General features: G+C 49.2%; 2 protein-coding genes and 1 long non-coding RNA gene across 11 annotated transcripts in view; 1 reads left to right on the forward strand and 2 right to left on the reverse strand.

The window, feature by feature from the left end:
- LOC117311085 (uncharacterized) overlaps window positions 1-6,768 on the reverse strand; it is a 47,817-nt gene extending 41,049 nt beyond the window's left edge. The window contains exons 1-2 of the long non-coding RNA XR_004525139.2: window positions 2,516-6,768; window positions 997-1,163 (exon numbers count right to left, since the gene is read on the reverse strand). This is a non-coding gene — a long non-coding RNA (uncharacterized lncRNA). The remainder of the gene's footprint in view (window positions 1-996; window positions 1,164-2,515) is intronic.
- The window catches only part of CAPN3 (calpain 3), a 48,229-nt gene extending 28,411 nt beyond the window's left edge, over window positions 1-19,818 (forward strand). For 2 of the 5 annotated variants that reach the window (XM_033851547.2, XM_033851549.2), the window contains exons 6-21: window positions 2,742-2,825; window positions 3,722-3,807; window positions 5,963-6,040; window positions 6,826-6,986; window positions 8,199-8,368; window positions 8,701-8,712; window positions 9,371-9,579; window positions 10,354-10,390; window positions 16,640-16,717; window positions 17,095-17,152; window positions 17,251-17,315; window positions 17,799-17,867; window positions 17,956-18,034; window positions 18,254-18,370; window positions 18,692-18,750; window positions 19,161-19,818. In XM_033851547.2, the coding sequence (XP_033707438.1) occupies window positions 2,742-2,825; window positions 3,722-3,807; window positions 5,963-6,040; window positions 6,826-6,986; window positions 8,199-8,368; window positions 8,701-8,712; window positions 9,371-9,579; window positions 10,354-10,390; window positions 16,640-16,717; window positions 17,095-17,152; window positions 17,251-17,315; window positions 17,799-17,867; window positions 17,956-18,034; window positions 18,254-18,370; window positions 18,692-18,750; window positions 19,161-19,187 (1,389 nt within the window). In that variant the 3' untranslated portion in view covers window positions 19,188-19,818. Of the gene's footprint in view, window positions 1-771; window positions 919-2,741; window positions 2,826-3,721; window positions 3,808-5,962; window positions 6,041-6,825; window positions 6,987-8,198; window positions 8,369-8,700; window positions 8,713-9,085; window positions 9,580-10,353; window positions 10,391-12,154; window positions 12,173-15,548; window positions 15,663-16,639; window positions 16,718-17,094; window positions 17,153-17,250; window positions 17,316-17,798; window positions 17,868-17,955; window positions 18,035-18,253; window positions 18,371-18,691; window positions 18,751-19,160 lie in introns of those variants that run through there. The other 3 variants (XM_033851548.2, XM_073800815.1, XM_073800814.1) reach the window with 3 other exon arrangements.
- A 510-nt stretch (window positions 19,819-20,328) lies between these two features.
- The window catches only part of ZNF106 (zinc finger protein 106), a 62,247-nt gene continuing 57,913 nt past the window's right edge, over window positions 20,329-24,662 (reverse strand). For all 5 annotated transcript variants that reach the window (XM_019935334.3, XM_073800803.1, XM_073800802.1 and 2 more), the window contains one exon: window positions 20,329-24,232. In XM_019935334.3, coding sequence (XP_019790893.1) covers window positions 24,176-24,232 — 57 coding nt within the window. In that variant the 3' untranslated portion in view covers window positions 20,329-24,175. The remainder of the gene's footprint in view (window positions 24,233-24,662) is intronic.

Consider the following 24,662-nt stretch of genomic DNA (forward strand, 5'->3'; position numbering starts at 1 on the left):
ACTAGCAGCAGAGGGCTTTCCTCTGGGACAGGGTGAATCTACTGTTTTAGGAAGGTGGAACTGGTTCTCAACTTTGAAAAGTGGGAATTTCTCAAGGGAGAAGAGTTTGTGGAGATTTTCAATGAAGATATTCAGCAACGACATTCTAAGCCCTGGAATTTAGGTGGAAATAGGTCCAGAGGCCTATGTCAGTGTAGGCCTCTGTGGTCAGTGTTTCTCAGTCCCAGCATGCCACTATTAAGCTGGCCACACACTTGGCTTATGGACCTGAGCCCACCAGTTCCCTAAGAAAGCCTCCCGGTCATTGAGCTTTGATTGTATCTCTCACTTGGGATACGGACTTTGTGTTGTAATCTGGGAGAAACTCAGCCTGTGCAACAAAGTGGTGTGAACTGAGACCAGAGCCAAGAGTAAGGGAATGGAAGACTGGCCAGGAGACACACCTTTCCTGGGGGCTGCTCAACGTATCATAAATAGTCTTGGCGATTTCCATTGCTGAAGAAGAGCCCCAAGCTAAATTCCTGTTCCTTCCTCTCCTAGTACACCCAGTAGCTGGGAAGCTTGGGAAGATAAGCCAGCATAAAGCACCCACGGATGAACATTTTCTTTCTGCATCGCTGTTCTCCATCTTTTCTGCATTCATGCTCTACTTACCTCTACTCTTTTCTTTTGTCTGTCCCCTCCCTTCTTTCTCTCTCCTTCCCTTTCTATCACCCTCCTTTGTTTGCTTTCTCTCCCGCCCCTTCCCCTGCCCTCCCCGTCGGGCCTCAGGATGGCACAAACATGACCTATGGAACCTCTCCTTCTGGTCTGAACATGAGGGACTTGATTGAGCGGATGGTGAGGAATATGAATAACTCGCATCTCAGGGATTCAGACCTCATCCCTGAGGGATTCTCAGATGACAGACCGACCCGGGTGTGTACGCCTCTGATCGTCAGGGCTGACCATCCCTCCCACCTGCATGACCCAGCCCTGTTGTATGTGGTGTCAGACCTTCCTCAGCAGCCAGCACCTCACACACAGGCTCCTCCTGAGGCCTTCCAAGGGTCTGGGTTGGAATAACTTGCCCTCTCCAAGGTTCCTGAGGAAGGTGCGGGAGGCAGCTTTTGGAGGGAATCTCTGTGGGAGGTCCTTCAAACTCCATGGTCCAGGCAGTTTCTCTGATAACGAATTAATAGACAGAAATACAAGAGAGACTTCATTCATTTTAAAGTACTTCTCTCCCCTTCTAATTTGTTCATTTATGTATGCAACACATAGTTATTGAGCTCCTACTAGGCACTAGGTAGTCTTCTAGCAAACACAGAAAATTCTCTCCCCTTTGTTTAGGATTCTAGTGAACAAGCAGTCTCCCCCCAACACCCCCGCCCCAGAGCTTATATTCTAGTACTTTTAGAAGTAATATGTGCCATGGAGTAAAGCAGAAGAAAAATTAAGCTATTATTTTCCCCATCTAAGGATAATAACGTTTGGTATACGTCCTTCTAGTATTTCTCTATGCATACTATGAATCTAAATTTTTATTTTAAAATAGCTGTCATACTGTATGTACCTCTTTGCAGCATGCTTTTTTCCAGTTAGCTTTATATTCCTAATGTGGCAATGAGAATTATATTCTTAATGTGTCTCCTCTGACATTTTTTTTAGTGGCTGCACAATATTCCACCATGCAAATAAGTTATCATTTATCTACCCAATACCTTATTATTGGGAATTTAGATTGTTTTCTTTTTCTGTTCTTGGCTATTACGTTTAAATGTTACGACGAACATCCTATAAGATACATCTTTGTGTCTGTCCATGATGATTTCCTTAGGACAGATGGCTAGCAGTGCAATAGCTAGGTATGCATAAGTAATGCCACAAGAGTCATTTCAAGTGGCTCCCTCCCCTCCTCCCCTGCCCCCACCACCTAGAACTGAGAGATGCACGCATCTCCTGCCCCCCTCCCTCTCTATTCAGCATGGTCTGGGTCCTATAAAGACTGGAATCTGGAAGAGGCTGAGATGCAAAAAGCCCTGGCCCTCCACAAACCCCTCACCTTGAAAAGGCCTCCAGGCTGCTCCTCTTAAAGCTGTTATGCTATCAGGCAAAGTGAAGCCACAGAGATCCGTCTAGGGCTCACTGGGCTTTGGTGATCCTACCCCTCTGCCGAGGATCTCCTGTGGCTGCAAATCTCAAATGGAAGAGCTACCCCTGCTCCCTGAGGCACGGTCATGTCTCAGCAGGACTCTCCTCTGGCCTCCTCAGAATTCTTTCCCTGGGCGCTTTTGATTTCTTGAGCGTGTTCTGGGGTGGGGGGTGTGTGGAGGACGTGAGGGGATGTGAGGATAAAGGGTTAGACCTACATGTTTCGTCTTTTCCCAATCCCTTTCTCTTCCAGGAATAGTCAACCCTGGGTGGGCTCAGGGGAAGGGGAGCCCAATCCAGGGCAGCCTCCATCTGCCCCCACTTCCTCCTCTGCAGGACCCCAAGGGATCGAGAAAGGAGGGCCAGGCACGCTCTCACCCACCTCGTGCCCCAGCTCCATGTCGCTCTCCGACGGTCTGGGGAAACCACTTGTCTGGGCTGCATCTTCTTGGCTCTCTGAAAGGGCTGGTGAGGGCCTTCTCATGGCTGGGAGGCACACTTCCAGGGCGCGGAGGAGTCCTCGTCCTCGCAGAACCCAGGACATGAACCAGTGTGAACTTTGTCTCAGGCAGCAACCCCTGACAGGTTGTCTGGTTTTCACTCCACAGACGATTGTTCCAGTTCAGTACGAGACAAGAATGGCCTGCGGGCTGGTCAAAGGCCACGCCTACTCAGTCACTGGGCTGGAGGAGGTGAGCCTGGCGGGACTCGGCGGGACGGGACTTGAGGGGCTACTTGGGTGAACCTCCCGAAGTCAGGACTTGGCTTTCTGTGTCCCTTCACATCTGTAGAATTTGCCTCCAATCAGGCACTCAGGCCGAGCGCCTGGGGTTGAAGGAGACCACTGGGACTGGCAGGTGGATCTTGCCACAAGATGGTGCTGTTTATGTTTGTTTTTAGTGCTAAAGCTAGCAATTGCCCCAACATTTCCAAAAAACAAATAGAAAGCACTTTGGTTTTATGAAGTTGATATCATGGGCTCTTGTGTTCCTTGTTTTCCATGGTCAGTTCCAAGGTTTTGCTCCCCCTGGGATGTCTGGCCTTCACTGGGTCACGTCACAGACAGGAACCTTGTCAGGCCCCTTGTGCACAATTGGGTGAGTGGTGCCCTGTTCACAGAGATGGGCAGAGAGGGGCAGTCGTCTGCAGCAGCCCATGCAGCAGACAGGAGGAAGGGCCCCTTTTTCTGATGGATCCATCTGGAAGGGACATTTTCTATAGTTCCTCAGCCAGCAGGGGCGTTTTATCTAATTCACACAGAGGCACCTTGTGCTAGCAGAGCCCTACATTATATTCCCTGCTTCCTCTCCCAAAGCTCTGAATGGCCAAATGTTCGCTGGGAAAATCACTTCTTAGAAGATGGCAAGGTGGTGGCCAAGCCTGACTCCTGCAGACTCAGCCCTAAGGTTCTGACCCATCACCCTGCCATTCCACAGGGCACTTGTGATTAGTGTCCTTGACCGGGGCCAGGCAGGACAGGCCCCTGTACAGGATTCTCTCCCCACTCCCACCCCAGCCCTCAGGGCAAGACAGAAGACCCCCTTTCAGAAAGGGCCCAAAGGGAGAAAGCTTTTTCTCTTTGCTCAAGGCCCTGTACAAGGGTGAGAAAGTGAAGCTGGTGCGGCTGCGGAACCCCTGGGGCCAGGTGGAGTGGAATGGCTCCTGGAGTGACAGGTGGGTGCGGGGACCCCACGAATAGGGGACAACAAGGCCTGGGGCAAGGCAGGGCTGGGTACCGAACCACAAGAGTACTACAAATGCTTGGTCTAAAATCACCCTTAAAACCAAGGATCCGCAGAGGAGAAGAGGGGACGTGGGCTTCAGGAAGGGCTGGGAGCAGAGCCATGGGAACCTGGGATCCAGAGAGCTTGCTGATGGCCACTGTCTGGAAAGGAAAGATGTCTAGAAAGCCTGGGCTAGGTCCAGGCAGGAGGGGAGTCTTGATGCAGGAGTCTGGACTGGGCAGGTGACTTCCCTTCTCGGAATCTCTGTTGCCTTATCTGTAAAATGGGAACAACGTTAGCACCTACCCGGTGGGCTGTTATGAGGAGAAAATGCGGTTGTGTCAGGAGAGTGCCTAACCAGTGCTAAGATTTCCTCTCCCTCACTATCCCCATAAAGAGATGCACAGGCCCTTTGCAAGAACTGTACTGCTTATCACTGAGAGCAAGTGACTGGGGGCAGCAAAAATAGCACACCTGGGGAAGCTGTTATGAAGGCTGCAGAATGTTCACAAAGCCTCTATTGTCCCACCCCAATCGCTGGCTCCTGACTCCGCCTCTCTGGTTGGAGAGTAGGCCCTGGAGCTCCTTTATTCCCAAGGCGGGGAAAGCAGGACTCAGCAGCTGGGAAGGACCACACCCAGGCTGTGTGTGTCCTTCAGCCCCTGGCTTACCTCAACATACCTCTCATCTCAGGGCACCGTAATTACTGGTTCATTTGGCCATGCATTCACTTAGCAAGTATTCGCTGAGCACCTACTGAATCCCAAGCACAGGTCTAAGCACTGGGGCCCTTCCGTGAGCAGGCAGCCTCGCTCAGTAGACCGATAAGGTGCTGATCCTGGTCTCCTTACCGTTCCCTTCTCTTATCCGTGCGACAAATCCCCAGTTCCTCAGTGTGCAGTACGTGCCAGGCCCCATGCTACTGTCTGGGGACTTAGAAATGAACACAGAGATTCAGGGCCTGCCCTGTAGGCTTTAAGGTCCAGTGGGAAGGACAGAAAAACACTAGTCGTTGAGAGAAATGCTATGGTAAGGGTCACAGAGAGGGAGCCCTTCTCCTGGTCTGGGTGGGACAGGAAGGGAGAAAGCTGCCTGGAGGGAGTGGCATTTGAACTGGGCTCTCTGCTCTGCAAAGGCCCTCGGTGCCCCATCAGTTGTCCACTCCACTGACCCGAGTCACCCACAGGGACCCTCGCTGTGTCCTCCAGTCTCAGATCTTGGTGTCCGGCCTTAACTCACTTTCTGCCAACACCTCCACTGCAGGGGTCACTAACTAGTGGGGCCCAGCCTCAGTCACACAAGGAGACCCTCCCCCCAACTCCCCGCCACTGTGCCCCTCCTGCCGGTCTCAGGAATCTCCACTTCCCCTCCGGTAGGTATTCCCTGGTTCCAAGCACTTCCTCAATCCCTTACCTCTCCAAACTCGTTTAGTTTCATTCTCCTCCACATGCCTGAAACACAAATGTGCTTTATTTCCTCCTTCTTCGGGAGAAAGAGTGTGTAAAACTGCCCAGCCTTTTAAAACATAGAACTGGGATGTTTCGTGGGGTGGCAGGAGGAAGGAGAAGTTTACATGTCTGGTCTTTCTCTCAGTAACTCAGACAGTTACTTATTAGATGATGGGTCTGTTCTAAAAGTTTTGCATGCGTTATTTCATTTCTTGCTCATCACAGCCCTGTGAGTAGGTGATATAATCATTCCCCTTTTGCAGTTGAGAAAACAGAAGCTGAGAGGGGTGAAGTGACTTGCCCAAGGTTACAGCTAGTACTGGTATGATTAAATTGAAATCCCAGTTTACCTATTTCCAGAGCCCAACTCCTAACTTTAAAGTGTGAGGAACAGTTAAAGATTCAGCCAGAGAAGAGTCAAGCCCTTATAAACCATTCAAAAAGTGTGGTCTTAATCCTGAGGATGGTGGGAAGCAATTATTGGGTTTTACACTGAGGGTATCAGATCAGATTTGCATTTCGATGGTTCACACTGGCTGCAGTTTGGAGATGACCTATTCTCTGAACTTATTCATATTTCTCTGACACCTCCTGTCCCAACTCACACCAGGCCTTCCCTTTCTTTTTCCTTCCCTAACTCCTCCACTCTCCCTCCAGTTGGAAGAACTGGAGCTTTGTGGACAAGAACGAGAAGGCCCGTCTGCAACACCAGGTCACGGAGGATGGAGAGTTCTGGTGAGTCCAGGACCCAAGAGGACCCTACAGGGTAAGGGACGGGGTGGGAGCTGAAATCTCAAGCCTCCATCCCCGGACAGAGGCCGTCAGATTCCAGCCCTTGGGACATCTGGGCCCTGTTCTCCAAATCCAGCCAGAGACCCAGCAAGACTGAGGTTTTGAGAGGAGCCCAAGAGTCATGGCGATGACTGAGCCCAGGACCGGGCCAGCACGCTGTGGCTCCCACCTCTCTGTGCCCCTCCACCACGCACGCTGCTCCAGCCACTTGCTCCCTCCCGGCCTCCGCGGGGCCGTTTCCTGAGCCGAGGAAGCTCTACTTACTCTGCTCAGTCAAGGCCCTCCTCACCCTCACTCTGATCATTTCTACTCAGCCTTCAAGTCTCAGATTAAAGGGAACTTTCTTCAGGATCCCCTTGTTTTCCTCAGGATTGTGATTAATTTATCTGTGATACTCACCACCTTTCAAATTGCTTGTTTCATCGTCTGTCCTTCCCCAACTCTCTCTCTTTCCCCTGGCCCAGTGCCTGAGCCCGGCGGAGGGGCACACAGTAACACGTTGGAGAACTGAATTGCTGCCAAGCTCTCCCATCAAGAACACACGAGTTTGAGTCGTTATTGCAAGGGATACATCAGAACTGACAGTACTGACCCTAAAAAGGAAGGACAGGGTCCTCTCTAGGATCATGACCAAGTGGCTCTGGACTATTTCATTGTGCTGTGTTAGCCCTGGAGTCTTACCTTTCCCAGCCTCCCATATGGGTCTCTCTCTTCTTCCAACCTCTCAGGATGTCCTATGACGATTTCATCTACCATTTCACAAAGCTGGAGATCTGCAACCTCACAGCTGATGCCCTGGAGTCCGACAAGCTTCAGACTTGGACAGTGTCCGTGAACGAGGGCCGCTGGGTGAGGGGCTGCTCTGCTGGAGGCTGCCGCAACTTCCCAGGTGGGAGATGCTCTGGATGGGGGAAGGGTCCAAGCAGAACAAGTTCCAGGTAGAAGAGTACTAACTAGCATTTGCTGAGTCTCTACGAAGTCCCAGACACACATTATCTTATTAAACTGTCCCCATTTTACTGAGGACACCTCCATGCTGAGGAGTTTGCATTAAGGAGCTGGTAACAACCTTGAAGCAGGTTATTATGTCAGAACAGGATTGTGTTCATAATGCTGAGGATGGGTCTGGAGGACTGAGTTAGCAGCTTCTGCAAGAATTCAAGCCAGAGATGAGGAAAGCCTAGGCCAAGTCAGGAGCAGCAGAGATGGAGGGGAGATGGGGCAGGTTGAGGGGAGGCAATACTGGGTGATGTGGAGATGGAAGAACGACTTCAAGATTCCCACTCTGGGGGCCTGAGCACATGGTGCCAGGGAGGTAACATGAAACACACAAGAGAAAAACAATCGGTGATTTTTTTTGTTTGTTTTTTTGGATGGAGTCGGTTGTGGGGAGGGGAGGGGAGGGAGGGGAGTTTACTTTGGGACATGGGAAGTCTGAGGCACCTGTAAATATCCAGGTGAAGATGTGTGATAGAGAACTGGATGCATAGATAAGAATGGTACTTGACTCTACGATAGGGTCTCAATATAGATTTGTGGAAGGAAGGAAGAAAGGATGGAAAGAAGAGAGGAAGGAAAGGAGGGAAGGAGGGAAGAAGGGAATGAAGGGAGGGAGGAAGAAAAAAAGAAAGATAAAAGGGACAAAGGGAGAGAGTCAAGAGAGAGATTGAGGCTGGGATCTGCAGCTCAAGCGTCACCAGCATGCAAGGAGCAGTTCGAAAGTGGGAGTTGATAAGACAGCCTAGGGAGGTAGAATGATGGGGTGAGAGAAGAGGCCTAGGACCAAATCCCAGGGACCAACAACACTGACGAGAGAGGTGAGGAAAGTGAAACCATCAGCAAAGACAGAGAATGAAAGTTCAGAGACGAAGGAGGAGCCACGCAGGCATCAGTGCAGCTCCATCTGTATAAAGGTGTAAAGGCTACCCCACACACACCAAATAATTAGACAAATGCCTGGATCATTTTTTTTCTGTACATATTTGAGCACCTAGGTGTGGTGGGATAGAGATGAATAGGTTCCCTCTGTCTCATCTCCCATCATCCTGCCTTGTCTCTGAGAGGCAGATCTGAATGTACAATTCCTTTCTGCGGGGCACAGACACTTTCTGGACCAACCCTCAGTACCGTCTGAAGCTCCTGGAGGAGGATGACGACCCTGACGAGTCCGAGGTGATCTGCAGCTTCCTGGTGGCCCTGATGCAGAAGAACCGGCGGAAGGACCGGAAGCTGGGGGCCAACCTCTTCACCATCGGCTTCGCCATCTATGAGGTGTGCCGTCCCTGATCAGCTCCTTTTCAGGAAGGAGGCTTTCAGGGGGCTTCCCGAGGGGTCCCCCGGCTTCCCCAATACCCATGACCCCACCAAACTCCTGATATCGGGCCCACTTGTGTCAGAACCTCTTAGAAGTTTGTAATGAGTGGAAAAAACCCCCCGTCTAGGGGAGGTGGAGGGGGGCCAGGGCTCTCCAGGTAGCTACACGGGGAGTCAGACCCCTGCATTTGCTCTATGATTGCTAGCATGCCCTTCTGGCAAGCTTTCCATCCCCATTCAGATCTGAAATCACAGAATCTGAGCACCTTCCTTTTCTGTTTCTCCCCAAGGTTCCCAAAGAGGTACAGAAGTGGAGCAGCCAGCAGTGCGTGCAGTGTTACCTGAGGGCCTGTGTCCACCTGTGGCACATCGGGGAGCCTCCTGTGGGGTTTGTGGGCAGGACTACGATAGGAGAGGGCCTTGCCCTCATTACTCAACTCCAGAGTCAGGGCCTCAGCATACTGCATGGCCTCCTGACCACCGCCCCTACAATGTGCCCTTTCACCCCTCCCGCCAGAGACTGTCGCACACTCACACACTCGCTCACACTCACACACAGAGTCACACAGACACATTCTGAGGCTGACTGCCCTCTTTGGGGTGGAGGGATCGCTTCCCTCAGACCCCAGCCACAGCTCCCCCTGCCTCCTTGGGGTCCTTCCCCAGCCTGGAGGTGATCTGGAGCTAAGCAGTGGCAGTTCTGGTAAGTGGCCCTGAGTGGGGGATGCCAGAGTTGACACTCACTTCTGGATCACAACAGAAAAGGAAGGGGATATGGATGGAGTAGGGAGCTCCAGGGATGTTGAACTATTCGAGTCCTTAGGAATCAGAAGTCGGTAGGTCATGACTGCGAAATGGGTGACCAGGGAATCGGCAGGGAGGACTCCCTAGAGGAGGACTGAGCAGGACAGGGCGTCCCTCCCGAGGGGCTCAGGTCCCTTGGGCTCTTCTCTCCCTCAGATGCACGGGAACAAGCAGCACCTGCAGAAGGACTTCTTCCTGTACAACGCCTCCAAGGCCAGGAGCAAAACCTACATCAACATGCGGGAGGTGTCTGAGCGCTTCCGCCTGCCTCCCAGCGAGTACGTCATTGTGCCCTCCACCTACGAGCCCCACCAGGAGGGGGAATTCATCCTCCGGGTCTTCTCTGAAAAGAGGAACCTCTCTGAGTGAGTCCCAGCCTGGCTTTTCCCCCTAAGAGCCCACATGGCCCATTCCAGAGATCAGAGGTGTGAGGCAGCTGGACAGGTCTCCTCCAGGAGTCCTGGGATATGCTGACCAGGCTGTACCTCTTCCCCTGTTCCCAAGCCACTGGCCACTTTTCCCCTACATCTATCCATCCCACAGATAGTTATCGAGCACCTGCTATGTCCCAGGCACTCTTCCTCTAGGCACTGAGGATACAGCAGTGAATTAAACAGAAGGAAATCCCTGCCCTCATGGAGCTTAACATTCTAGCATGAGATGACAATGTACAGGAAAAAGTATACTGAGTATATTAGTATACTCATTAGATATCATTAGTATATCATTAGATAAATGATAAGGAGAAAACATAAAGTGGGAAGAGGGATAGGAACAGTTGGGGTTGATTGAACTTTTAGGATTAGGATGTCCAGGGAGGGCAGCAAGGCCACATCCTGCCCTCTTGGTCATCAGAGGTGAGTTCATAGGTCCTGCCACTTTGACCTCTGTCCCTAAAAGAAGCACAGGGTGGCTGGGTAATGCATTTGGGGTAATCTGGACAAAGCCAACAAGAAGCCCTGTGTCTGCACTTGGCTGCAGGGAATGATACCTGTGGTGGAGGATGTTAGTTCCTGGGGTTCTCTTGAGGTCAGTGCCAACTTGACTCTGAGAAGCCAGGTGGCCTGAGCAAATCCCCTCTGTGCTTCCTACTTACTCCTGGTGACACTGAGATACCCTCATGTTTGTGTTCCTCACAGGGAAGTTGAGAATACAATCTCCGTGGATCGGCCAGTGGTAAGTGGTTTGGCTCTTACGTGTGAGAAAGCCCAGGGCACAGGCGGGTGATGGAGGAGAGAGTGGGTATCAGCAGAGGGACGTGGGAGTCTGGGGTGCACAGAGCAATTACTCCGCGTTACTGCAACTTCTGTGCGGCATGGCCTGAAGTCATGGGACTTACGTCCTGGGGATATTTACTTAGTCCAGGGGCTAGAAGGACAGAAGAGAGTCCTAGAAGGAGCAGCAGTTTGAATAATTAGGGGGAGGGATCAAGGCCACAGGAAGGGATGACAACAGCAGCAGCCAGCTCTGGATTCTGAGTTAGAATCTCACATAGAAAAAAACCAGCCCTACACTGGCTCTGGAGTCTCAAAACCCGGGTCCTCCACCTGCCAGCTCTGTGACCTAGACAAGTTATGTAACTCGTCTGACTCAGTTTCCTACCCTGTAAAATAGGGATGGTAATATGTGCCTTGCAAGGCTTTTGTGAGCTTTGAATCAATGAGATCATGTACATGAAGGGTCTGGCAAAGCACGGGCCCTTAAATGGTGATTATTGTTCACGTGTTTTACATCTTACAAGGTACTTCTCACATGTGTCATCTCACTTGATCCTTGCAAGGTTTCTGAGATGTAATAATAAGGTCATTCTCCCTGATTTTCAAATAAGGAAGCAGAGGCTCAGTGGGGTTAAAGGGCTCCCTTGAATTCACAGAGCTCGTAAATGGCAAGGCTGGAACTCACATCCAGATTCTCTGAGCCCAGACTCAGGCTCTCTCCCCCATCCCATGCCAAGGCCTGTCCCCCCCCAGGGTGGGAGACCCAGGGTTAGATGCACAGAGCTGGTGTGTGTTGGGGTCTCCTTGTGTTGAGGAGTCTTGTGACTGCCTTGGACTTTGGGCTCTGGCTAATTAATTGTCCCTTGTGTTCTGTGGGTGCGTCCTGGGCCAATAAGAGGAGGGCAAATGCCCCACTGAGTCATCTTCTGGGTAGTGACACTCATGGTTCTAATCCTGACCCTGTGCTAGTGGCAGATCTCCAAGTGCCTTCTGAATTATCACAGATGTTGGTTTTAGTATTAAGTGCATTTGGTGCTAGTCTCATCTTTTGAATGTCAGTAATCAGTGTATTTATCAGACGTTGCAAACTCAAAAGCTTACGGGGACTGGCAGGTCACCTACCTGAGTGGAGCAGGCAGGCATGGGGGTTTTGGTGTCCCTACACTGGTATATTTGCCTGTAGTTCTCAACTGACACTTGGTTTCAGTGTCGGAGAGACAACTGGTGTGGTGGTGTCTGTAGCAATCTGGAGGGTGCAGAGAGCTGCTGCTCCCAGCTCCCTGGATTGCTGTCACAGGGGGTCACAGGCCCGTGCAGCCTGCCAGACCTTCTAATTTTACCAAAAAAACAAAACCCGAAACTCTGTAAGTCAAATAAAATTCATTTTCAGGCCAGTTTGGGTGAGCCACTTTTTTTGGTGTTTTAGTAACCAACTTCATTAAAAGATACAAAACATCTGCCAGAAGATCCCCTTCCTTGGCCACGTCCAATAGCCTATAGGACTATAGAAGCAAAGCCATAGCAGCCACCAGTCTCTGGGCCTGGAGAAGTCTCTTCTCCTTTCACCCTCCAGGCCCATTTGGCTCCATGTGACCTGGATTTCTGGACCCTGGAACCTCACCCCACACTGAGGACCAGGTCACAGGGAAGCCAAAAGCCACTGGGTTTTCTGGGAACTTGCTTTTCACTTATTCTGCATTTATCATTTCCTTTCCTTGTGCAGAAGAAGAAAAAAACCAAGGTGGGTGTAAGAGGGTGAGTGGGCAGAGAGCACGGCGTGTGCGTGCGCATGAGCATGCGTGCACTGGACTTGCCCCCTCCCCCCAGCCCTCCACCTCCTTCCCTGAGCTCCTGTGGCATCTGTGGGTACACAGCAACGATAGCTAATGCTTGCTGAGCGGAGGCTACGTGCCAGGCACTCTTCTAGGTGTTTTCCATGGATTCTCTCAACCCTCATGGCAACTCTGTCAGATTGGTACAGGCAGACCTCGGAGATATTGCAGGTTCAGTTCCAGACCAGCACAATAAAGCGAGTATCGGAATAAAGCAAGTCACACGAATTTTTTGGTTTCCCAGTGCATATGAAAGTTATGTGTACACTATACTGTAGTCTATTAAATGTGCAATAGCATTAAAACTAAAGGACATACCTTAATTAAAAATACTTTATTGCTAAAAAATGCTAATCATCATCTGAGCCTTCAGCAAGTCACAGTAGTAACATCAAAGATCACTGACTGCAGACCACCATAGCAAATAACATAATAGTGAAAAAGTTTGAAATACTGCAAGAATTACCAAAATGACACAGAGACACAAAGTGAGCAAATGCTGTTGGGAAAATGGCACCGATAGACTTGCTCAACACGGGGCTGCCGCAAACCTTCCATTTGTAAAAGGGCAGTATTTGCAAAGCACAATGTAACAAGGTATGCCTGTACTACTATTATCTCCATTTTCAAAGGAAGAAAAGGTACAGGCAGATTGACTAACTTGCCCAAGACCACACAGCCAGTAAGTGGCAGAGCCAGCCCTTGGAACCAGGAGGTCTGGCTGGAACCAGGAGGTCTGGCTCTGCAGTCCGTGCTCTGAACCACCACGTTATATTGCCCGCTCATAAGAGGGAGGGAGAGGATGGCCCTCCAGTGAAAATGGGCCTGACATGGGGGTCCTGCACAAACCAGAAGGAGCACCTCTTCTTTTTCAGAAACCGGTTTGGCTAAGCTAAGCAAGGCTTGATTCTTGCGGGTAATGGCAATGGGTTCTGTTCCTCAAGGGACAGTGAGAGAGTTGTGTGAGGATTTCCATGCAGAGTGAGGGCCTTGTGATGCCAGCTGCCTGCTCAGCAGACAGGACGGCTCCTTCTCCCCCCTCTATTTCCCTGCCTGCTCCCCACTCCTCCTTTTTTCTTAGCTTTCTGCGGAAGGGGCGGTGAGGACGCCCAGAGGGGCTGTCACTGCCAGGGCTCTTGTTCCAGGTGAAGCCTGTTGCAAATCCCCTCCTAGACAGTGACCTCTCTCTCTGAACTAAGCCCCCCTAAGTCATAGGCCCTGATGGACTCTGCTTGCTGTGCGTGTCCAGACGGCAAAGGGGAAAGGGGAAGAGAAGCTTCACTGGCACAGCCCCAGAGGAGCTGCTCAACGTGACTGCTTTAAAGGGGAGAAATGAGGAGAGCTACCTGGGCAGCTTCCCCTCCTGGGGTCTTAAGGAATAGTCCCTCCCGGGTGTCCTGGTTAAGACCACTTTGCTGTAAGAACACCATCACTAAAGGTGACCATGTGTGCTAAGAGCATCTCAGGGGCCTCAGATGAAAGCTTCCATCTGAGACCAAGGTCACTGTTTCCCTTGTGTGGTTTTGGAGCTCGAGATTACAACCTCATCCTTGCTCCATTCACCCCATAACCTCCCCATAGCCTTCAGGGTGGTAGTGCCCACAATAACGGTGCCCCTTTTAGAATTCTGGTTTGACCACCCAGAGTGCCATCCAGAAATGACTGACCTTTGGGCATCCTCAAGCCCACGGAGCAGTAGCCATAGGCTATCAGACAAGGTTTGGTGTTAGTGTTCATGACAGCGTCTGGAAGGATCCGTCATAGGGGTCCTCCGAGCACTGGTGCTGATGCAGACCAGAGCTGAGATTCCTCAAGCACCTAAGCACCTAACACTGCATATTAAGGCCCTGTGCTGGGGGTAAAATATACATTGTTTTCATTACAACAGTATCTACAAGGTAGGTGCTGTTATGATTCCCCTTTTATAGATGAGGATAAAGACTCAGAAGTACTTGCCTAAGGACACACAACTAATGGAACTGGAAATTGTATTTGTCTGCTCCGAAACCCATGTTTCTTGCCCTCAGCTCTCTGGTGCAGGCCCCTTATACTCTATTGCCTGTGTTGCCCAGACCCACACGTGGGCCCCAAGATGTGTGCCTGGCAGGGGTGCCCCATGGCCACACCATATCCATGGGCACACATCCCCGCCTCAGACTGTGAGCCCCACTTGCTCTGCGATTCCCTACAACCATCAGTTACTTGAGCAAGACCCTTTGCTTGGAAGGCAGAGCAAGTCAAGGTACTTGGGGCCTGCTGGGAGCCAAAGCCAGGGAAGCTCTTTCCATAGGTCTGTCCATTTGTGCTGTCCCAGACAAACAGTATGGAAAGGCAAATGGGGACTCAGCGGTCAGGTTCCATTTCTGCTCTGAGAGACTCTGATTGCCCCCTTGCTCTCTGCCCTGCAGCCATCAGCCTAGCCTTTCTCTTCTGGCTTTCCTTGTGGGATGTATACACCAACCAGTACTGGCACAGCATGGCAGCTGCTCTCCACCCTTTTATATCCTCCTCACTTGCATGAGCATGTCTGGCAAATACCCCTTATATTTGTGTAGCATCTTAAATGTTTTTGCAATACAATTTTACATTCAGTATCCCATGTGATCCCCATAAGAGCCCAATGAGAAAGGCAAAGCAGGTTTTATCATCCCCATTAATGGATGAGTAAACCAAGTCCAGAGGATATTTCTCAGATGTGAGGGGTATGGCTGGGACGCCAGCCAAGTGTTCTGACCTCACTCACTGACCATGCCATTAATCAGAGTCCTTTTTTCAATGTGTCCTCTGCCGAGTCCTAGAGGCTCCTTGGAGGTGCCTCAGTAGCTGCCACGGTGATGTGGGGATGCTGAGGGAAAAGAGCTCTGCCTTCTTCATCAAGCAGAGAAGCTCTGTTTTTAATGACTTCTGGGGAAATTTAATTTGAACAGGGCTTCCATTTGAAAAAAAAAAAATCTACAAAATACTTGAAAATCACTGCACTAGATCATGCTGCTTTTAGCATTCTTAGCATTTTCACGTGCAGTAACTACCTTGCTTAATCCTCATAATTCTACCATGAGGAGATAAGGAACTGCAAGTCCAGAGAGACTTAGCATCTTTCCCCAAGTCACACAGCTTGTTAGTGGCAGAGATGGAGGTTGAACGGAGGTTCAGGAACTCCCAACTCTGCTCTTTCCCTCTCCACTGGACAAAGCTGGTCCAGGAGGGAGGTTGCCTCCTTGTGCCCGCTCAGCCAGTAATCCCTGTCTCCTTCCTGCCCCCTCCCTACTTCCCTCCTCTCTCCAGCCTATCATCTTCGTATCAGACAGAGCAAACAGCAACAAGGAGCTGGGTGTGGACCAGGAATCAGAGGAGGGCAAAGACAAAACAAGCCCTGATAAGCAAGCGAAATCCCCACAGGTTTCCGAGCATGTGCATGAATGGGGTAGCCAACACACAACTGAGGTCTACCCTCTTGGGGTGCATGGGGGTTGGAGGGGCCACAGGGGTGGGGTGTCCCTTTAACATCTAGAGGTTTGGCTTTGTCCCACTGACCTTTTCTCTCATCAAGTTCTCCTAAAATCTGGGATGCTGCTTGGGTGAATGTCTTGGGGTTGGCTGCCACACCAAGCTGGTCCTAGGCCTGGGAAGGACAGGCCGAGCCTCCCCGCTGGAGCCCATCCAGCCAGGAAAGAGAGAGGGATGCAAAGCCTAAGACAGAAGCAGCTTGAGATGGAACAACTCCTGTTTCCTGGTGTCATTAACAATGAGGAGGATAAAGAATAGTAGTGGAAAAGGGGGATGACACCAGAAATGGAGTCCTCCAGAGCTCAGGGGACGGTGTTAGATGGGGGAGAGGTGGTCATATAAAGCTTACAGGAGGTTATAGACTAAGAGGCAAAAGTCCACAGATAAATCCAGGGCTATCTCTATCCTGTAGTGCCCAACGGAGTGGGGAGGGGAGGAGGGTCCTCTGAAGATTTGGCCTTGATGACAGAGGCAGCTGGAGCTATCAGATTGGTCTGGCCCCCTCTGTCCTGCTGGGGCTGGTTTGGTTGGGATGGTCAGGCTCAAAACAGTGGAGGGGGCTCTAGCAGGTGGGGATGGGGGGAGAGGACCAAGAGGGCTGTCTACATGATTGCAGAGCTAATATACCTCCTCTGGTTAGAATGTCTGAGCTGCGGGGGTATGGAGTGAAGGCTCACCTGGGCCTAGACGATCCTCACTCCAGATCACCAGGTTCAGCTGAGAAAGAAGAGCATTTGCCCTGTATCCAGCTCCTGCTGCCACCTAGGCCTGTTTTAGGCACCTGGCTCCTTCAGTCCAGAGGAACTTTCCTCTCGGGTCTGTCCATCTCCCTGGTCCTCACCAACCAGTTTTCCTTTGTGCTTCCATAGTCAGAGCCCAGCAGCGCTGACCAGGAAAGTGAGGAACAGCAGCAATTTGGGAACATTTTCAGGCAGATAGCAGGCGACGTGAGTACCTCCAACCCCGACTCCCACAGACACTCCTCTCCTTAATTGCTCAATTTGCCAGTTATTTCATTATGGTTCAGTAGAGGTCATTTTGGCTTTTGGTGGAAACAGGGTGTATGAGTGTAGCGCAGAAATCCACAAGTGAAGTCCTCGAGTTTTTGACCAACACACCCACTGGGTGGCTCTGAGCTGCCCACTGCAGTCTGGACAGCTGAGGCTGCAGTGTGTCTTCCTCAGAAGAGCCCCTGCTTCCCCACGACAGAATAGCCCGGACAGGGACTTTACAACCATGGACAGCCGGGATTTGTTCTGCAAAGCCCGGGCTCCATCAGTTGCTGTACTTTTGAACCATGACTTTCTTCTCCCTACCTCCTCAGGACATGGAGATCTGTGCAGATGAGCTCAAGAATATCCTTAACAGAGTTGTGAACAAACGTGAGTGGCTCAAACTCTGTGAGAAACAGGTGGGTGGTGGGGGCAGTGTGTGTCCAGTTATCTGAAAGCAGCTCCTCACTCTTCTCCATACCTCCCAGATAAGGATCTGAAGACACAAGGCTTCACGCTGGAGTCCTGCCGTAGCATGATTGCTCTCATGGACGTATCCTTCCTGCCACCCCTTCCCAAGCCTCTGTCATCAGCCCCTGAGCAGCCTCTGGGGGCTAGGGCAACAAATGGGGTGGGGGGGGCCCAGTCAAGCAGCGGGGCTCAAATTCATGCCCGAGGAAACATTTAAGGAGGCCCTGAGTTAGAACCTCCTGGCTGCTGGTCTGAAAGGGGCTGTTGGAGGAGGTACAGTTGGGAAGAACATTGGCCCCTGCTCTTAACCTCCAGCCTAGGATTCTGTCTGGGGCCCTAACGAAAGTGGTCCTTAGGAGAAAGGTTCCCTGGGTTATAGAGCAGGCATTAATTTTGACTCAGGAAGCATAGAGGGGGGTGTTAAATACCAGGACAGGGCAGAGTGGGATATCCTGGGCAAAGCTCTCCTATGGGGCTACTTTCCCTGCACAGCCGCCTAGAAAGCCCTCTCCCCAACCAGGGGGATTTTGCTATGTGCCCTGTAGCCCTGACTTCCTTCCTCCAGACAGACGGCTCTGGGAGACTGAACCTGCAAGAGTTCCATCACCTCTGGAAGAAGATTAAGGCCTGGCAGGTGGGATGAGAGAACGAAGGTGGGAGTGAGAAGGGACTGATTCAGAGATTCAGTGTGCGACCCCTGTCCTCAAATTTTCTATTGCCAGAAAATTTTCAAGCACTATGACACAGACCAATCCGGCACCATCAACAGCTACGAGATGCGAAATGCAGTCAATGACGCAGGTGTGGGGAAGAAAGGGGGTGGCCAGGATGCGGACTGGAGCCGGTGGGAGCAGGAATGGGAGGGGAGGATGGGGCCACTTGGGCCCTACTAGAGAAAGGAATGAGAGAGGGCTTCTCGCTTTCCTCTCCCAGGCCCCAGAGTGACCAGGAGGCAGGGGAGATAGCACACAGGCCTAAGGGCTCCAAGCCTACCCCATCTCTCCTGTGCTCCCCCCACAGGCTTCCACCTCAACAACCAGCTCTACGACATCATCACCATGCGCTATGCAGACAGGTCCATGAACATTGACCTCGACAGCTTCATCTGCTGCCTCCTCAGGCTGGAGGGCATGTTCAGTAAGTGGACAGCTACCCTTTTGCTCTCTTTGCCCCTCCTGCCCCCTCTCCTGCAGCGACAGCTGTGGTGGCGGGAATCTCCACTAACTGACCTACTGTATGACCTTGGACAAATCCCAATCTACTGTATTCAGATTGAACAAAGGTGAAGGGCCTCTTCAGGCTCAGAATGGGATGGCAAAGGGAGGGTTACGGGTGGTACTCTGCCTGGTAGATTTTTGTGCTGAAGAGCAGCACTTAGCACACAGTTAAGAAAAGGTAGAGCAGTGGAGGGGGACTGAGCCTTTAACTGGCCTCTGGCCTGTGCGTTCTTCCACACAGGAGCTTTTAATGCATTTGACAAGGATGGTGACGGTATCATCAAACTCAACGTTCTAGAGGTAAAGCCTAATAGAAGCCGTACAATCCCCCTGTACCTTAAAATTCGAGGTAGAGGAATCCATGAGGAAGACTGGACACACTATGCACTCCTCACTTCCCAATGGTGGTGGAGGGATGGGATGGGAAAGGGACATAAAGGGAAGCTCACGGCTCAGCAGGATGTGGCTCATCGGGAACGAGGACTCGGGGAAGGCTCCAGGGAGGCCTCAGTTCTACAATGACTTTATGGTGGAAAATATGTACCTTCTAGGAGAGATCTGTGGGAAGGATGCAGTACACCGCTGCTTCTCAGAAAATCTTCCCAGTGTCTGGCATGCTGGGGGCTGTCCCTTTCCTCTACCCCGTTAGATCCCTAGGGCTGGGCTCCCTTTTCTTGTTTGCATTCTGATCTTGGGACTTCCTCTTTCAGTGGCTGCAGCTCACCATGTATGCCTGAACCAAGCTGGCCTCATCCAAGGCCATGCAGGATCACTCAGGATTTCAATTTCACCCAACAGAGCTAGAGCCACTTACCTCAAAGGACACAGTAGCTGCACCCTCAGCAGACCTCCAGGCACCTCATCGGTCTTGTTCCTCCTCTACTCACTTCCTTCTCAGCCTCAGGGTATCTGTCCATCTGTCATGCCCAGCCTCACCCTTTAGTTAAGGAATGGGGAAGGGAGAACAACTCTGTCCCTGTGCCACATGGAGGCAAGTGTCTCTGTTTGCCTCAGCTAGCCATGGCCCAGTGACAGCTTTGCTTGGAGTCTGAGTGGCCTCAGCTCTGAAGCAAACACTCCCTTTAGCTTGCCCTCGGCTGTTCGCAGAAGCATTTGCCAGTGGCACTCAACACTTCCTGGTGCTAGAGCCCTCTATCACCTTTATATTCTCCCAGTCCCGGGACAGCAGCCCAATGAGCATTTGGTTCTGCCTGACTGTTTCAGGATGGGCCTGCTCCAGAGTAAACTAGCTCGGCGGAAGAGGGTTGGACACTTTGGGTTATCTGACTCATAAGTTTGGTTGCATTTTGAAAAAAAGTTGATCTAAATAAAGGCACCTGTATAGCTGGCTTGATCGTGTTTTGTTTTCTCACATTTAGATGTCAGCCACAGCAGGGATGAGTAGCTCCAATCTTACCCATCACGTATAGAGAGCCGTAGTTTCAGAACACAGCAATGGAAAATACACACATACACAAATAAATCCTAAACCCCGCTTTAATCATGGCTTTTGTTATTTCTTGAGCACAGGAATCAGTCAAATACTTTCCAAGACACATGAGGAAAGGAAGGGGAATAGCTGTTGGTGTCTAGATCAAGACAAAATGGGTCACCTATAACCAGAGGGGCCAGTTACCTGAGTGTAATGGAGCAGAGATAAAGTTTTTAATCCTAGTTCCTCCACTAATATTGACCTACTGTATGACCTTGAACAAATCCTTATATGTAGCGGTCCGCCGAGCTTATCTGGACCATGATCTGTGGCATATCTACAACCATCTTTCATTTTCTACCCCATTTCCTTCTTGTTCTCTATATCAATGTGGAAGAGAAGGGTTTGGCTGTGAATATGAATATGCAGATAAGGTAACAAAAATAAACAATTAGTAAAAGTACTTTATTTTCCCCTTATATTTGCTTTATATCTTGCTTTACAAAGTTAGGAAGTTCGCAGCTTTATACCAAAATGTAAGAAGGCTAAAGCTATTTGCTTATAAACATTTTTGCAGTCAAGTGTCATCTGATTTCATTCTTCTAACCCATATTCAATTAAAAAAAAAAAATCAGACACCAAGGGTGCTGGCACAGCTCTAGGGCATATATTTCTCTTGAGTAGGAGGAAGATCTTCAACAGCCTTTCCTCCTTGACTCCCTCCTCCCCCAATTCAGTTGGGCTACTACCTTGAATTTAGAGGAAATCTGGGAAACGTTAGTCACCATGTGACCCAGCAAGGCCACATACTTGGGGGTTGGAGGTGAGGTTAGAGGTTATTGTCTGGTAAGCAGTAGGTTTGGTTTAATCAGGATTTCACATCCACTTGTATATGGAACTCAGTATAACCCAAATCATCTCTACCACAACTTCTAATTCTAACCATTAGACAGCTTCTCTGAAATCCTGAGGAATCTGATGATTTGGGGCAGGGATAAAATCACTGTTTTAACAATGTGACAGGCATGGCCTTCTTAACAGTTTTAGGAGTTCTCCTTTAGGTAACAGGAACAAAATTTATAAGACAGCGTATATAAATTGCAAACCAGAGGGTACATGCTGTTTAAATCCCACTTCACAATATACTTTCATTTCCCCTCCAATGAATTCTCTTCCATAAAATATACCATACCATTCCGCTAAGTTTTGTACACCTACTCCCACCAAATCATCCACATACCTAGTCACTAAAGTTGTGCACTGTATAATCTACCAAAAAGAAAAAAAAACAAAAAACCCTTTGTTAGGCAAATAACCACTTAAATGGCAGTGATGTTGCCTATAAATTATAGATAGGTCAGGAGCTCAACACTCAACTGCTAACTCTTCTGAGGCAGAAAAAAAATTCTCCACAAAAGCAGAAGTGTAATAGCAATGACGTTCTCTCAAATTCAAGTAACATCAGATCAAGATAACTTTGTACTGTGTTTAACTGCTTTATACTGAGTAGAGCCGTATACCAAAATTTTGAACCTGATTAAAAACTTCAGGATAAAACTTGAAGTGACTGATATGTCATCAGAATAAACTGCCATTAAAACCCGAGCATATGCGCACAAAAGCATTTATGCTATGGTTCTCTTGTCTTCTAGCTGTCAGAGGTGAACACGAGTGATTAAAAACAACATTCTAAAAATGGCCTCCAATTCCTTATAAGAAACGAGTTGTGTTTTGTCAGGTCATGTAATAATTGCCTTCCTCAACTAAGTACTAAATATCAGAGCCAACACAAATCCCTGAGCCACTGCTCTACTCTGAGGGGGAACAGAAGGCCAGAATCAGCCAACACGTTGTAGAAGACTTAAAACAAGACTTTTGCATACCTTTCAAGACACTTAAAAGTCATAACGTACAACCATAAGCAGTCAAGATGCTTATGGTGCCTTTATTTCTAAACAGGTGGCTACAACAGTGCATTGAGGGCAATATACTAACCTGGTGTTAAACGAATTTTATGCATTCTTGAAACAAAAACATTATTGCCACGGCTTCAAAGAAAATTCTTGTGAAATGAGAGAAAGTATTACAAGTATAGGTGCCCACGCGCATACACATGTACAAAGAACATCCACAACTGCACACATAAAGGCAGACAGACTGTGCGCGATTCTGTGAAAGTTAAAATCAAATCAGTTTTTACTGATTCTATCAGTCTGTTCATACCTACAGTTCCCCATGACTGCCCAACACCTCATATACCCCCTTCTAGCTGTACGGAGGCTCCACCACTCTCATCTTTTCAGACATGTCCTCAGGCAGGACAGAAGGGCACCTACGCAACAGAGTATGCAAGACTTCCTCAGCACACTGCCCAGCCAACGCGGAAATGTGGGTTCACTACAGCCCAAAGGAAAATGCTAGGTTTAGCAATAAATCCAAACGTACTTTCCTGGGAATCACCATTCCCAAACCCACAGAACAGCTTAGCTTCTCTGGTCACCTGTACAGGAAATGGGGTGAGAGATGGGAATGCTTGCTCTCAGACAGAAACAGCACACATAAACTTTATGCAACAGGATCTTCTCTGTTCTCTCTCAAGTATCATGCAAATCTCAATAGTGTGGTCAACACAAGAGTTCTGCCATTCATAAGGACAGAAGTAAACAGCTTGTGGAGCCATTCATTATCTAGATGTAGCTCCTAGATTAGTTCTTAATGTTTTTTTTGGATCCAGTGAGAACCACTGGAGGCTTCCCTGGAAAAAAACACCTACTTAGTCTTACACACAATTCCAGGGGGTTTGGATACCCTCTTGAAACCTATCCATGAACCCCTGGGGAAGTCCCCCTGCCCCAGAGCCTGAGTGAAGACATGTGAGTAGAAGTGTGTGCACTAAGATGGGTGGAGATAAACCTGGATGCTCTGCAGTCCTAGGAAAGAATAGGCATCACATCTGAAGCTTGGTATGTGGCGCTGGGCTCTTCTCCCTTTTCCTCTCTCTCTCTGTAGAAACTTTCGGAGTTTTGAGAATCTAGAAACAAAAGGCTGGAAAGCAACGCCTCCATGGCTTCTCTTAAGAGTCCAGAGAAAATCCAAAAACAAAGCAGTCTCATGAAGGCTTTGTTCATTTGGCTGCTCTCAATGGACAGGTAGGGTCTTTCCCTTCATCCTACTCCACCCTTCCCAGCTAGTGGGGAGATGAAGGCAAGACATTGGTCTTTAAGAAGCCTGCCTGAGGCCTTGAAAACTATATTCAGATGCTTTATCCTGACTCCCCCATTTGGGTACTGCGGGTGGGTGGAAAGTACCCTGTGAACCCAGAGGAAGTATATGATGGCTACTGTCAGTCTAGGCACAGCCAGAGAATAGAAGAGTGGGGTTTGGCAATGAAGTAAATGAAAAGGTTTCAAACCCACAGCCCGCCTGGAGAGTCAGAAGCTGGAAAGAGAGATAAAGGTTATACCTCCAGTTCGAACAGCCTGCCAATACCTGCAGTGAGTGCCCAGGTCTAACAGTGAGATTTCCAAGCAGACATTAGGTCTATGCACTGCCTTGAACTGAGCACTCTATCAAAATCTGCAGAAGTTCAATAGGAAGTACTGTCTGTAAGGACTTGTCATTATGTGATTTGCTGCCTGAGTTCCTAAAATATAATCAGCAGAGCAGTTACTTTAACTGTTAAAAACCTATTGTGTATCCCTTTAGCATTTAAAGCCAGCTCTGTCTATCTACAAAGAGCATACTGAAACACACTGTACATAATTGTTAAGAAAGGGAACTATTTGCTTCCAATTTAAATATCCAGCTGTTACAATTAACTGATTGTAATAATTAAGGAGAAGTTAAAACTGATCCTAAAAATCTAGCACTGGACAAATTTGTACTTAAATGCCTGCCTATAGGTTTAAACCATCATAAGAACAGAAACTAACAATCACCGACTGAAATCAATAAAATATACATATGATTAGGGTCAAACCGGGTAGCCAATTAAGATCTGTATTTTAATAATCATCTGGAGAACACCAGTAGCATAAATTACTATATGCCATGCTGTCCCAGAAGAGTATGGTTCCTTAAAAATCTGTTTAAATCTGACAGACCTTCAGCAAGAACTTAGAAGTGTAACCTATCACCCCATAGAGCTGCCCAGACTTATGCTAGTGGTAAGCCTGGCTAGTAACCACTCTCTCCTTCCCTGATTCACTAGGGAAGGGAAGACACTGGCCTGTGTAAGGGGCTGATGTGAAATTAGTTCAACTAAAGACTTCCCAACATGGGAGGCAAAAAACTTCATGAATCAATTTTGCTGTCATCCTCAGCATGTCGTTCAATGTGTCCTGCAGCATCCTAGGAATAAAGGGAAAAGGGCCCATGAGAGAAAGGATGGTAGGAGGACAAGAGAAAGTCAAAGCCAGGGAGCTTCACAGGTACATTTTAAGATCCATACATGAAAGGCAGTTAGGACCCAGTACTCTAATTTACATGGAACTGCGCACTTAAAGATGAGTTCTTAACAAGAGCACTGTAATAAACCTCTAGGTTCAGTTACTGGACTGGAAACATGTGAAAACATTCTCTTTAGGCTCTTTCTCAAAAACTACCTGTTCTTCATTTGAAACCTCATTAAGCTATACACCAAATCCCTGGATAGTAATAAAAAGAAAAATGCCTACACTCTCCCTGTTTATTGCAATTGTGAACATTCTAATAAGGCAAAAAAGGTTTACTGAACCCTGCTATGAGCAGTCAAATGACCCCAGGTTGACCTCAAATCCCA

The sequence above is a fragment of the Tursiops truncatus genome, chromosome 2 (assembly GCF_011762595.2).
Source record: "Tursiops truncatus isolate mTurTru1 chromosome 2, mTurTru1.mat.Y, whole genome shotgun sequence".
NCBI classification, from domain to species: Eukaryota; Metazoa; Chordata; class Mammalia; order Artiodactyla; family Delphinidae; genus Tursiops; species Tursiops truncatus.